At 47.4% G+C, this 14068-nt stretch overlaps 1 protein-coding gene across 4 annotated transcripts in view; it reads right to left on the bottom strand.

The window, feature by feature from the left end:
• Cfap251 (cilia and flagella associated protein 251) overlaps positions 1–14068 on the bottom strand; it is a 99911-nt gene that overhangs the window by 79712 nt on the left and 6131 nt on the right. For all 4 annotated transcript variants that reach the window (XM_052755380.1, XM_052755379.1, XM_052755381.1 and 1 more), the window contains exons 3-5: positions 13146–13517; positions 8062–8199; positions 7445–7554 (exon numbers count right to left, since the gene is read on the bottom strand). In XM_052755380.1, the coding sequence (XP_052611340.1) occupies positions 7445–7554; positions 8062–8199; positions 13146–13517 (620 nt within the window). The remainder of the gene's footprint in view (positions 1–7444; positions 7555–8061; positions 8200–13145; positions 13518–14068) is intronic.

Raw genomic sequence — 14068 nt, 5'->3', positions numbered from 1 at the left:
TATATGTTTTTGAAAGATTCATTTATTATGTATACAGTGTTCTGCCTACATGTACATCTGCAGGCCAGAAGAGGGCACCAGATCCTATCATAGATGGTTGTGAGCCACCATGCGGTTGCTGAGAATTGAACTCAGGACTCTGGAAGAGCAATCAATGCTCTTAACCTCTGAAGCATCTCTCCAGCCCTTTTTTAAATTTTTTTGAGACAGCATTTCTCTGTGTAGCCCTGGCTGTCCTGGAATACTCCTGTAGACACGAGTGCCACTACTGCCTGGCAATTCATTCTTTTTTAAATATTTTTTTTAAATGATGTATATGTGTGCACAGATATATGCATGTAAATGGCCTGTGTAGGCCAGAAGAGGGCATTTGATCCCATCAATCTGGAGTTACAAACGGTGAACTACTGGACATGGATGCTAAGAACTGAATTCAGCAAGGGCAGCCAGCCTCATAACGGCTAAGTCAAGTCACCAGCTGTCACCCCCCACCCACCCACCCCTTTTTTTTTGACATGATCTTGCTCTATAGCCCAGGTTGGCCTCCACATTATGATCCTCCTGAGTGCTGGGGTTACAGCTATGAACTAGTAGGCACAGCTGAATTAATTCATTTTTATTCATTAATAATACATGAGCAAACAGTCATTATTATTCATTCTTCCACAAAGAGGAAAGACGCGCTGATACATGCCACGACTCAGACACACCCCGGGAACGTGACGCTAATGAAGGAAGCCAGACATAAAAGCTCACACACGCCAGCCCACAGAGAGGAAATGTACCGACTCTGTGAGCAGAAAACAGATTGGGGGGGGGGGGGGGTCGGGGGACATGGGAGTCAATGCTCCCAGGGACGATTAAACTGTTTTGTAACAAGGTAAAGGTGATGCTTGCGTAACACTATGACCAGATGCCCACCCTCACTGCAAACGTTCATGTGTCCGGTTTTCCGTTATTTGAACGTTATCTCAATAACAACAGCAGGCCTAACTCAGAGCAGTAGGGTGAGTGTGCTGGGTACTGTCTTCAGGAGCACTCTGGTCCCTCGTTCACTTCTTCCTGGTGCTGATTCTATCCAGGGCACTTTTGCCAGACATGAAGGATGCTGTAAGGCTTGAACCGGCCATGTCCACAAAGGCCTGGCTATCAGCTGATAGACTGTGGGGAAGTGACTGAATCCTGAAGGCTTTATGCTTATCAATGGATTAATTCCTGGATCGATTCATAGTATGATGGCATTACTGGGTGACGGTAGAAACTAGAATGTGGGGCTGGGGAGATGGCTCAGTGGTTAGAGCACTTGCCATGCAAGCAAAACCAGAGTTGGGGTCCCCAGAATGTACACATAAATGCTGGGTGGGTGCAGTGGCCCACTTGTTAATCTGGTACTTGGGAGGCCGAGACAGGGATCCCCAGAGCAAGCTGGTTAGCTAGACTAGCCAGATCGGCAAACTCTGGGTTCAACTGAGAGACCCTGTGTCAGTGAATAAGGTAGAGAGTAAAAGAAGATGGCTCCCCAAAGTCACACTCTGGCCACTAACATATGCACCCCCCAACACACACACACACACACACACACACACACACACACACACACACACACACACACACACACACACAGGGGTAAGGGAAACTAGAAAGTGGGGCCTTATGGAAATAGTCACTGGGGTCATGTCCCAGGAAGAGAGCTTGCTCTAGGCCCTTCCTGTGTGCTTCCTGGCTAGCATGAGGTGAGCTGCTTTGCTCCAGTGCACCTACTCTGACTTCCGGGCCACCGGGCTCTGCCTCCCAAGAGACTCGGGGCAAAGGATGCTTACCACCAAACCTGATGACCCCAGTTTGACCCCAGGGACCTGCATGGTGGAAGGAGGGAACCGACTCCCACAAGTTGTCCTCTGACCTCCATACTTGAGTCACCACATGCCTGTGCCTCCCAAATAAATGGATGTGATAAAAAATAAATGATGTTTTAAAAAGCAATTGCTGGCCGGGCACATGCCTTTAATCTCAGCACTCGGGAGGCAGAGGCAGGTAGATCTCTGTGAGTTCGAGGCCAGCCTGGTCTACAGATCCAGGACAGGCACCAAAACTACACAGAGAAACCCTGTCTCGAAAAAAAAATAAAAAAAATAATAATAAAATAATAATAATAATAATAACAATAATCCAAGTGCAAACAGGCAAACACAGTCTGCTCCCTTCTGTGGACATGCACACTCCTTCAGACACGTAAAACCTGGAACAGATTCCCAACATACTTCGTGGTTCTGGTTTGGAGCCGGGGTTTGAGTAAGGAGACATTTTCGTGTTCTCACTTACACACTCCTACTCTGTGTCCATGCTGAGACTCACAACAGGGCAGTTCATTCAGAGTCTTGACATGCCGAATTCAAGTAGGTGACGTGTAAACTGCAATGGGAACTAATGAATGCAAGAGAGGGCAGGAGCAAGTATGTGGGGTGGGAGAGGTCACTGACTTAAACTGGGAGGGGGGATCGGGTGGCAGTAAGATTGTGGGCTGTGTGGCGCCCCACACTTTCTTACTACAGAGCCCCTGTGACAGCCGCTATGAACAGTCCTCTGTGTGCCACAGTAACGTCACTGGCTGGGACAAAGTCTGGGCTCCAGCTGAAGGACACTGGCTCTCTGTCATCTGGGAAGTGTCAGCTAACTAAAATGCAGCCCCAGACGTTCCCATGGCAGCCCTCACATCGTTGGGGATGGGATCACGGAGCTCATGGTGGGAGAAAGGACCTCAGCCCTGGAGAGTCATGGAACACCCAACTTGACCCTGAGAGAATCCTGACCCACGCAAGAGGATGTCCACAGAAGTCTCCCAACAGAAGGTCATGTCAGTCATGTCTCTTCTTGGAAGCCTCTGTGGACAGTTGCCTTCGTGGCTAGACCCAATGGGAACAGTGTTGACCCATCACTGCTTTCTTCTTTATGACATGGGCTCCCAGCTAGACTCAGAGTTTTGTTTTGTTTTTTGTTTGTTTGTTTTTGTTTTTTGAGACAGAGTCTCACTATTGTAGCCCAGCTTGGTGCTGTGGAATAATCCCTTTGTACACTGTGAAGATTTGCCACTCAGATTGGTTTGACAAAAAGCTGAGCAGCCAATAGCTAGGCAGGATTTGGGGGGCAGAGAGAATGCAGGGAAGAAGGGTGGAGTCACCAGGCAGCCGCAGGGGAAGCAGGAGATGAACACATGCTGTACTGAGAAAAGGTACTGCCACATGGTAGAGCAGAGATAAGAAATATGGGTTAATTTAAGATCTAGGAGTTAGTATCAAGCCTGAGCTATCAACCAAGCATTTATAATTAGTAATAAGTCTCTGTGTGGTTATTTGGGAGCCTGCTGGCTGGACAGAGAAAGCCCACTTACAGCTTGGTGCCTGGTTTGAGTTCTATGATATCCGATCTGATAACTTATGGCCCATAAAAGATTATTCAGAGGCTGTTTCTGGTCTTAGAATTTAATATTCTCTTTATTAAAGTCACAAGTTAAAGAAAAACACTATTTTTCCTTAAGGTTTTTGTTCAATTGAAAAGACTTACTCAGGGCTGAGGATGTAATTCAGTGAGGGAGTACCCACAGAGCCTGTGTATGACCCCAGGCTCAATTCCTACTACTGCAGCCTCGACCACAGCAAAAGATTAGCTGGGTGTGGCGGCCAACATCTGTCAGCCCGGTAGCTGGAGGCTGAGACAGGAGGATCCTGAGTGTCGGGCCAGACTGGGCTACACAGTAAATTCCAGGTCACCTTAGATTATCTAGGAGGTCACTGTCTCAAAACCAATCCTACTCACTTTATGAATGTAGCATATTTTTCACAGCCACCTTTGTGCAGCTTTGACTAATGTATAACTACACAAATTTGGCTATTAATCTTAAAAAAGTTTTAGGCTGGGTGTGGAAATATAATACATTCAGTTTTACGGTTAAGTTTTTTTTTTTTTTTTTTTTTGGTTTTTTCGAGACAGGGTTTCTCTGTGTAGCTTTGCGCCTTTTCCTGGAACTCACTTGGTAGCCCAGGCTGGCCTCGAACTCACAGAGATCCCGCCTGGCTCTGCCTCCCGATGTGCTGGGATTAAAGGCGTGCGCCACCACCCGCCCCAGCACGGTTAAGTTTTTTTTTGTGGTCTAATTAAGAAAACAAATTTCTCACCAATACTGAAGTAATTCCTATAAGTCTGATAAATTTATCCACAAGTATGGCAAACAGTATTTCTAACACTGTTTATAAAGCTAAAATGATTTCTATTTAAAATTGGAAGTCTAAATCAGCCACACATTTTCAATTAGAATCACAAATCTAATCTGCTAGAGACTCCGATACGTCAAATTCTCTTAAACTTTATGTAGTCCCTAAAATTATGAACAAGGTTTTTTGGGTCATATGTATGTAAATACCACAGAGCTGAGTGATTTTGATTGGAAACCTCTGCAGGGCTGAGGTCCTTTCTCCTGCCATGAACTCCAAGCTTCCATTTCCAACGATGTGAGGGCTGCCATGGGAACGTCTGGGGCTGCATTTTAGCTAGCTGACACTTCCCAGATGACAGAGAGCCAGTGTCCTTCAGCTGGAGCCCAGACTTTGTCCCAGCCAGTGACGTTACTGTGGCACACAGAGGACTGTTCATAGCGGCTGTCACAGGGGCTCTGTAGCAAGAAAATGTTGGGGCGCCACACAGCCCACAGGGACCTCAGGCCTACAGGGTGGGGACAGTTCCCTGTCTGGGGAAAGAGCCTTTGTGGCTCTGGTGTGGGATATGTGTTCTCTGCAAGCCAGGGTCAAGAGAGCTACACCATCAGATTTATTCTTGGGAAATGACTGTACAAAATACCATGCAGAAAAAACCACCCGATGAAGGCCCTCTGTGTGTGTTTAAATCAGTAGCAGATGTTCCAGAAGGAAGCGAACCAGACTGATTATCACTGGAAAAAGGCACTGTAACCGGCGATGATGGCCAGTGCAGACTTCAATTTTCAGCTAAAATAATTCACTTAGGTTTTCAGAAAAATTGTGACGAATGTCTTCAGTGACAAGCCATGCCTCATTCCTGTTGCGCTGAGGGTCAACGGAATTTGAAAGACAGTGCAGGGCTGGCGAGGCGGCTCAGCAGTTAAAAGCACTTGCAGAAGAGCTGGGTTTGTTTCCCAGCACCCACACGGCAGCTCACAATCCTCTGTAACTCCATTTCTGGGGGATCTGACGCCCTCTTATGATTTTCCACACCCATAAGATAAAATTAAATACTGAATTATTGGTGTGTTTGCAGATGGGTGTTTCACCTACATATATGTCTATGTACTATATGCATGCAGTGCCCCCAGAGACCAGAAAAGGGCCTAGGATTCCCTGGGATTGGAATTACAGATGGCTGTGAGCTGTCACGTGGCAGACGAGAATCGAACCTGGGTCGTCTAGAAGAGCAGTGATCCTAACCACTGAGCCATTGCTCTAGTCTCTAAATAAATAGTTTTGTTTTGTTTTTTAAACCAAAAAAAGACTGGAATGCTGTAACAGGGTGAGCTTTTTTATTTATTTTTTTTAATTTTTTATTTTTATTTTTTTTTTGTTTTTTGAGACAGGGTTTCTCTGTGTAGTTTTGGTCCCTGTCCTGGATCTCTCTCTGTAGCCCAGGCTGGCCTCGAACTCACAGAGATCCGCCTGGCTCTGCCTCCCGAGTGCTGGGATTAAAGGCGTGTGCCACCACTGCCCAGTTCAGGGTGAGCTTTAAAGGTGTTACGCTCCATGAGAGAGGCACAAAGTCCACATGCTTTGTGACTCCGTTCCCAGGCAATGTCTGGAGTAGGCACATCCATGGAGGCAGAAGGTGTGTCAGAGGAGCTGGGGGAGAGAGGATGGGAGCAGCTCAGAACGGGACTGCTGTTGCAGTGACAGCAACATCTGGAAGCAGCTCACTGGATTATACATTTAAAAATGGCTGCCCGATGTGGTGGTGCACACTTAGAACCCCAGTGCTCAGGAGGATCGGGAGTTCAAGGACAGACTGGATCTATAGCAAAACCCGGTCTCAAAACAACCCAAAAATAAATAATAAACATAACTCGGGCTGGTGAGATGGCTCAGTGGGAACAGGCACCTGCTGGCAAGATTGATTGCCTCAGTTCAACAACCAGAACCCACACAGAAGGAGAGAACCATCTCCCACTAGTATCTATGACCCCCACACATGTGCTGTGGCATGTGTGGGGACACACACACACACACACACACACACACACACACACACACACACACGCAAATAAATAAGTGTAAAAAGCAAATTAAATGGTTAACATGGTGACGCACACCTTTAATCCCAGCACTCGGGAGGCAGAGACAGGTGGGTCTCTGTGAGTTCGAGGCCAGCCTGGGCTACAGAGTGAGTTCCAGGATAGGCTCCAAAGCTACACAGAGAAACTCTGTCTCAAAACCCGGCCCCCCCCCAAAAAAAAGAAAGAAAGAAAGAGAGTCTTTGGGGAAGATGAGCTGGCCCAGTGAGTGACGGTGCCCGCCATCAAGTCTGACTACTTGAGTGCAATCCCCGGGACCCACAGGGTATTAGAAGAGAACACACTCTGCAAGCTTTCCTCTAACCTTCACTTGAAGGCCATGGCGTGTACAGACAGACAGACAGACACACACACACACACACACACACACACACACACACACACACACACACACACACACAGAGTAAAAATATAATTTTAAAAAGAAAGGAAGAAATTGAGTCTTTGCAGGTGCAGTTGGCCAAGGTGACGTCATACTGGATTAGGAAGGCTCTAAGGCCCATGTCCTATAGAAGAGGACACACAGAGACGGGGGGCAAATGCCAGGAGAAGTTGGAGGCAGAGACCAGATGCCAAAGGACACCCAGGACTGCCAGCAGCCAGCAGAAGCGAAGGGAGCATCCTGGGACAGTGTCACCCTCAGGGCCCCGAAGGAACAGACCTGCTGGCACCTTAGTTTAATACCTCTAGATCTGTAAGAGAGTAAACTAGTATTTAAACACACACACACACACACACACACACACACACACACACACACACACACACACAGTAAGTAGTTAAAGATAAAACTATACACACACATACACAGAGAGACAGAATGGTGGACTGTGAAAGACAGGAAGACAGGACTGGTTATAGGTAAAGGCTGCAGAGGACCCTGTGAAAAGAAAAAAGAACTTCAATGAAAATCTGATGTAGATGTAAGGTTCCCGATTGTGACAGATTTGGCATCCAGTGTATGCTCTACCCTTTCATGAGCTGGGTTACTGTGACCCTCCCTCGGTCCGGTCTACTCTGGGCCACCAACAAACCAAGTTTCATGGCAACAATATAATTTAGCCCTTTCTCGGTCACAGTGGCTGATGATCCTCTGCAGGAATTAGAATGAGGAAGATTCGACCGCGCGGAGCCTACCCTGTGAAGGAGTCCCATATAATTATGAGGCAGTCTGGTCCTTTGTCTGCTGTGGCAATCCATCTTCTGTCTTCGCTGACACAGAGGCAGGAGATGATGTTAGGGTGGCCCTATGGAAATGCAGAAGACATGCTTAGAAACAGTAAGGATGGGGCCTGGTGTGGACCTCAAGGAGGGCTGAGTCCAGATAGCCCTGAGCTTTTTCCAAAGCTTGCCTGCCTGGAAAGCGGCTTCCACGGGCCCTCCCAGAGGTTTCTCTATCTCTTGTTGGGGTTGGGGGTGGGTTCCCAGGCTTTCTCTTCCTCCACAAGCCTGAAGGAGATACACTGTCCAAAGGAATAGGTCCTCCCTAGGGATGGAGGTAAGTGGCCAACCCAGTCAGGACCTCTGAACCTGGGACCCAAGGCAAAGTTCTTTATGTCTGTTACAGGTATCTTCTTCCAGCCCGGCCTGGTGGCACACGCCTGTCATCCCTACCACTTCAGAGGCTGAAGCAGGAAGTTTGAGAGCCTAGAGCCAGGCTGGGCTCCATGTCTGAGTCCCTGCCTCAAACAAAACAAAACAAAACAAAGACATCTTTTTGTTCACAGGGAGACAAAGCCAGCCCGCATACCGACCTGAAGGTGGTACTGTGTGTTCCTGAAGACGTTGTAAATGATGGCCGTGTGCGCACAGACGTAGAGGATGACTCTCTGGTTATCCCGGATGTAGTAGACGGGGAGGAAACTGTTCCAGCCAAAGGACCAGGTCATGGTCTGGAGGACAAAAAAAGAACACAGGGCGGGTTGGGGATTTAGCTCAGTGGTAGAGTACTTGCCTAGCAAGCACAAGGCCCTGGGTTCGGTCCTCAGCTGGGGGTGGCGGGGGAATGAACACAGGGAGCCTCAAGCATGCTGAACCCAGAGCCCTGGCTCCTGCGTGCCCCACCCTGCCCGCCTCCGTCAGAGAATGACTCTGACAATCCAAGGAAAAAAAGAAACCTCTTTTTATTTGTTTGAGACAGGGTCACACGTAAACCAGGCAGACCTTAAACTCACTACATAGGTAAAGGGGCCTTTTACTCCCCATGCTCACGACTGTCCTACTTTTTCTAAAAAAAATGAAAGAATGGAGGGAGGGAGGGAGGGAGGGAGGGAGGGAGGGAGGGAGACGGAAGAGAGAGAGGGTCTTTAACATCATATAAAATACTTTTTCTGGGCTGGAGAGATGGCTCAGCAGTTAAGAGCACTGGCTGTTCTTCCAGAGGACCTGGGTTCAATTCCCAGCACCCACATGGCAGCTCACACCTGTCTGTAACTCCAGCTACAGGGGATCCAACACCCTTACACAGACATACATGCAGACAAGACACCAATGCCCATAAAATAAAAATAAATCTTTTTTTTTTTTGGTTGTTTTGTTTTTTTTTTTTTTTTTTTGGTTTGTTTGTTTTTTTTTTCTGAGACAGGGTTTCTCTGTGTAGCTTTGTGCCTTTCCTGGAACTCGCTTTAGAGACCAAACTGGCCTTGAACTCACAGAGATCCGCCTGGCTCTGCCTCCCGAGTGCTGGGATCAAAGGCGTGCGCCACCACCGCCCAAAAATAAATCTTAAAAAAATAAAATAAATTAAAAACAAACAGATAAACAACAACAACAACAAAACCCACCACTTTTTCTGTTCTTTACTCCCCAGACCTGAAGCCCCACTTGTTACTAACACAAAGTACTTAATGTGATGAATTCCATTACTTCCTGAAAACATAGGATGGAGAAGGTGTAATTTAGTAGGTTTATAAGAAAGGGAAGCATCAGGGGGGTGGTGGCACACCCCTTTAATCCCAGCACTTGGAAGGCAGAGGCCGGCGGATCTCTGTGAGTTCAAGGCCAGCCTGGTCTACAAAGTGAGTTCCAGGACAGCCAGAGCTGTAACACAGAGAAACCCTTACTTGAAAAATCAAAAAGAGGGGGCTGGAGAGATGGCTCAGAGGTTAAGAGCACTGGCTGTTCTTCCAAAGGTCCTGAGTTCAATTCCCAGCAACCACATGGTGGCTCACTACCATCTGTAATGAGATCTGGTGCCCTCTTCTGGCCTGCAGGGATGTATGCAGGCAGAACACTGTATGCATAATAAATATAAAAAAATTTTAAAAAAAAGAAAAAAAAAGAAAAATCAAAAAGAAAAAAGAAAGGGAAGCATTCAGCCTGAATAAGTGGTTCTTCTGCCTTGTTTTGTGTTTTTGTTGTTGCTGCTGCTGCTGCTTTCCATAGCTCAGTGGTAGAATTCTTGCTTAGCACGGGCAAGGCCCTGAGTTCAATACCAGCACCACATAATGACACTAGATAAGTAAATCTACCCTTCTGGGAGCAATGCCAAAAGAAGAATTTTATGAAATGAGAAACCAAGGCATTCTGGAAAGGGCCAAACAACACTGAAAATGATCAGTGGTTGCCAGGGTTCTGGAGGAGGAGTGGACAGGAGGTGTGCAGGGAGTGAGGCTGAAATGGTGGACATGCGGAGTCACACACCCGTCAAAGCCCACGGAATGTATGGCATGCCTGGCTGCTAATGCCATCTGCTAACAGGAACGTTAACATTGGCATATCGGTGCTGGCAAATGTGCCACGCCGACGTGAGCTGGCAACGAAAGGGGAATCTGGAGGAGGTGGCACTGAAGAGGCCTACCTTCACATTAGTGCAGCCATGACAGGCAGCAGATTAACAATGCTGGGACTGGGCCTCACCATTACAATAACCAGGAAAAGCCACGAACTGCACCCTGCAGGGGACCAATCAGAACTGAGACAAGCAAGTACGAGCTGCTCCAAAACATTAAGGACAGCTTACATCACTTGTTGCCAATCCCTGTTTGACAAGACTTTCTGTGCCTCACTCCTGCCCAATCAGGAGTCCAACCCCCACCTGAATCCAGAATTCCCCTACCTACGCCCCCCTCACCCTTTACTCCTTAAAAACCCTGCCTCAACTGAGCTTGAAGCACTCCCTGATCCAACCGCTGTTGAACGGGATAGAGAGCCCAAGCTCGAGCTTGCAATAAAGGCTCTTTGCTTTTGCATGTGAACTCGGACTCCTGGTGGTCTCTTGGGGGCTCATGACGTGGGCATAACAGGCACCAAGGGATACATGGAAACTCTATGTACTTACTGTCCACTCAAATTTCCCCTGAGCCTGACGCTGTGCTCTCCTCCACACAAAACCTAATCGATTAAAAGTGGGTGGTTGAATAACAAAGAGCTGAAGATCAATGAATCATCCTGGCACATGGCAACAGCTGCCTTTCTCCTCTTGGAACAAAACTAAGGAAGTTGAACCGTGGGACTGGGTATTTCTTCCCAAGACAGACACGGCCTGTAACGTGCGGTGACTTTTCTCCCACACAGCGTTCGCTCCCCACATTTCTTGTTCCCGTCTGCCTGCTCCCTGGAACTTGTGTTTCTGTTTAGATCTCGGATTGCGTGGGCGTGAGTGGTAGAATTGTGGAATTATAATCGTCTCAAGTTGCACCTTCTAGGAACAGAATTACTTAATATTTGCCTTGGTTCTAAAAAAGCTTATGTATGCAAATCAAACTGTTCTTTTGGAGACTTGCTAATCCTAAAAGGATCATCATGTTCATCCTGAAGTTTCATTTTGTCGTTTTAAAATTAGTCATGAGAAAGGAAAGGCTTCAGCTGGGTGTGGTGGTGCATGCCTATAATGCCAGCACTTCAGAGGTGGATTAGCCTTGGCGACACAGTGCATTTAAAACTAGCCTGGGATATACAAGTAAACAAAACAAGGGGCTATAAAGAGGGCTCATTGGGGCTGGTCACAGTGACATACACTTTTAGTCCCAGCACTCAGGGAGGTAGAGGCAGGAGGATCTCTGCGAGTTCGAGGCCAGCCTGGTTTACAGAGTGAGATCCAGGACAGGATCCAAAGCAACACAGAGAAACTCTGTCTCGAAAAACACAAAAACAAAACAACAGAAAAAAAAAATGGTCCCCATAAGTTCATATATTTTTTAACTTAGTTGCCAGTTGACAGACTGTTTAGGAAGGATTATTAGGCATGGCCTCACTGGAGGAGGTGTGTCACTGAGGGTGGGCTTTGAGGTTTTAAAACTGACCTCTGCAAGATGCTCTCTGGCTTTCCCGTGTGCATTGGAGGCTGTACATGCCCCCTCGCAAATAAATGCACTATAAATTCTTTCCTTCTTTTTTTTTTAATATAAATTCTTTCTTAAATAAAAATAAATAAGGTAGAGAGTGGTGTAGGAAACCAGTGGCTATTGGCAAGGTTGTACATGTCTATAATCCTAGAACTTGGGGCTGAGGTAAGAGAGTTGTAAGTTCAAGGCTAGCCTGGGCTACATAGCAAAACCTTGTCTCAAGGCAGAACAGAAAAACCAAAATCTAACGTGAGCTGTGTGGAAAAGGCTCACTCTGTGTCGGGACTAAATTCTTTACATAGATAGAGTCAATCTTCTGCAGGCATGGATCCTCAGGGAAAGAAAGGGGGCAGGATAAGGGGGGGGGGCAAAAAGCAAGAATGAATCCTAGCAAACGATTTCCACAAAGCGGCAGATGGGGAAAGCAGTGGGGGAGGGACCCCCTCCTTCTCCTGCGCTGGGCAAAGGACAATATTTTTGTGCCTCGCAGATGGCGCCTCCCTGGGACGCATGTCAGCCACAGCGGCGAGGACAGATTCCTAGGGAAGGCCAGAGATGTGTCACTTTCTGATGAGGGTCTGGGGACCTCTCAAAGCTCTCCCCCTAGCGGAGGCAGAAAAGTAGACAACGGAGGAGGAACCGTGGTAGCGTCAGAGAAGGAAGAGGGTAAAGAGAGGGAGATGAGAGAGAGAGAGAGCAGAGGGAGGAAGGAGAGAAACCGGGTGGGAAAGGAAGAGAGGGAAAGACGATGGCGTCTCCCTCTCCAAGTCGCCAAGGCAACAGTCAAACTATGCCGGGAATTTCCGGCCTGCTGAGCAGTGCTATTGAAGCCAGATGTCGCCTTCCAGTTCCAGGTCTAACACATGGGTGTCTCCCCAACCCCCCAACTCTTGACAGAACTTTAAAAAGACATAGCTTGTCTGAAAAGTATTAAAAAGGTTTTTGGGTTTTTTTTTGTTTTTGTTTTTTTTCTGGGTCGGAGAGTTGCCAACCGAAAGGACTGAGTTTACTCCTCAGAAGCCCTCCAAATAACAAAAACCGGCTCGGCATGACAGAAGTGAGTTGCTGGTAACCCCAGTGCTGGGGAGGGCAGAGACAGAGAGTCTCTTAGGGGGTTTGGGGGTGGATGTCACTGGCCAGGCAGCCCAGGCTGCTTTACAATACAAATTCCAAGCCAATGGGAAACCTTATGGAAAAAAAAAAAGCCCACCAGTGGTGGTAGCGCACGCCTTTAATTCCAGCACTCATGAGACAGAGGCAGGCCAGTCTCTGAGTTCGAGGCCAGCCTGGCCTATAGAGTAAATTCCAGAACAGCCAGGGCTACACAGAGAAACCCTGTTTCAAAAACAAAACAAAAGTAATAATAATAACAGTGAACAGAGGCTGAAGAAGACATCCAAGGTTATCCTCTGGCCTCCATATGTATGTGGGTGCACACACATAACACACATACACACACAGGCACACTCACACTGGGACTTCCCAGACATGCACATATCCTCTCTCACAGAACTATGCAAACCCAGGAATGGCACACTGTGGGGGACACTTACCAAAGGATACACCTTGGAGACCTCTTCCTTCTGGAACAAGGTGTCTTCTGTGGAGGTGGACACCATGGACGCCTTGGAACTCCCTTTGAACTGGGATGATATCTGTCCTTCTTCCGAGAGGAAGTAGGACAGCTTTCCAGAGGTTCTTGACTCTCTGTCTCTCTGACCTGGGGCTGAAACTTCTGCCTCCTTGTTAGCCTCCTCTTTAACTTCTTGCAGTAACTTCCACCTGAGAGACTCCATCTCGGTCTCCTCAGGCCTGACGGCAGGTGCCTCAGTAATTTCAACCTTCGGACCGACCTCTCTGAAGATCTCGCTTACTTCGGGACTTTGGGAGTGTGTGGTCGACTCGTTACTCTCTGAGGTTTCAGTCTTTAAATAGAAACCAAAGAGGGGTTGGGGATTTAGCTCAGTGGTAGAGCGCTTGCCTAGCAAGTGCAAGGCCCTGGGTTCTGGGTTCGGGTCCTCAGCTCCGACAAAAAGAAAAAAGAAAAAGAAAGAAAGAAACCAAAGATTCTGACACTGCATGTAGTACCCAGGCTACATTTTCCCGTTTTCCCATGGTGATCTTGTTCCATTCCCAGTCAGCCAGTGTCATAACAGGTGGTTCAAAAGGAAGCCTGGGACAATTTTTTAGGTCTATCTATCTATCTATCTATCTGTCTATCTATCTATCTATCTATCTGTTTATTTATTATATATACAGTATTCTGTCTGCATGGATGCCCTAAGAGGGCACCAGATCTCATTACAGATGGTTGTGAGCCACCATGTGGTTGCTGGGAATTGAACTCAGGACCTCTGAAAGAGCAGCTCTCTAGTCCTGTGCCAGGGACATTTTGTATTAACGAAACGAATCATGGCTGTGTTCAGGTTAATTCTTGGCCTTTCAGCAAGATCACACAGCAAGACCACACAGCAGG

This window comes from Peromyscus californicus, unplaced genomic scaffold (genome assembly GCF_007827085.1).
Source record: "Peromyscus californicus insignis strain IS unplaced genomic scaffold, ASM782708v3 Scaffold_2__1_contigs__length_46816999, whole genome shotgun sequence".
NCBI lineage: Eukaryota > Metazoa > Chordata > Mammalia > Rodentia > Cricetidae > Peromyscus > Peromyscus californicus.
This window is presented reverse-complemented; position numbering and strand designations above follow the sequence as displayed.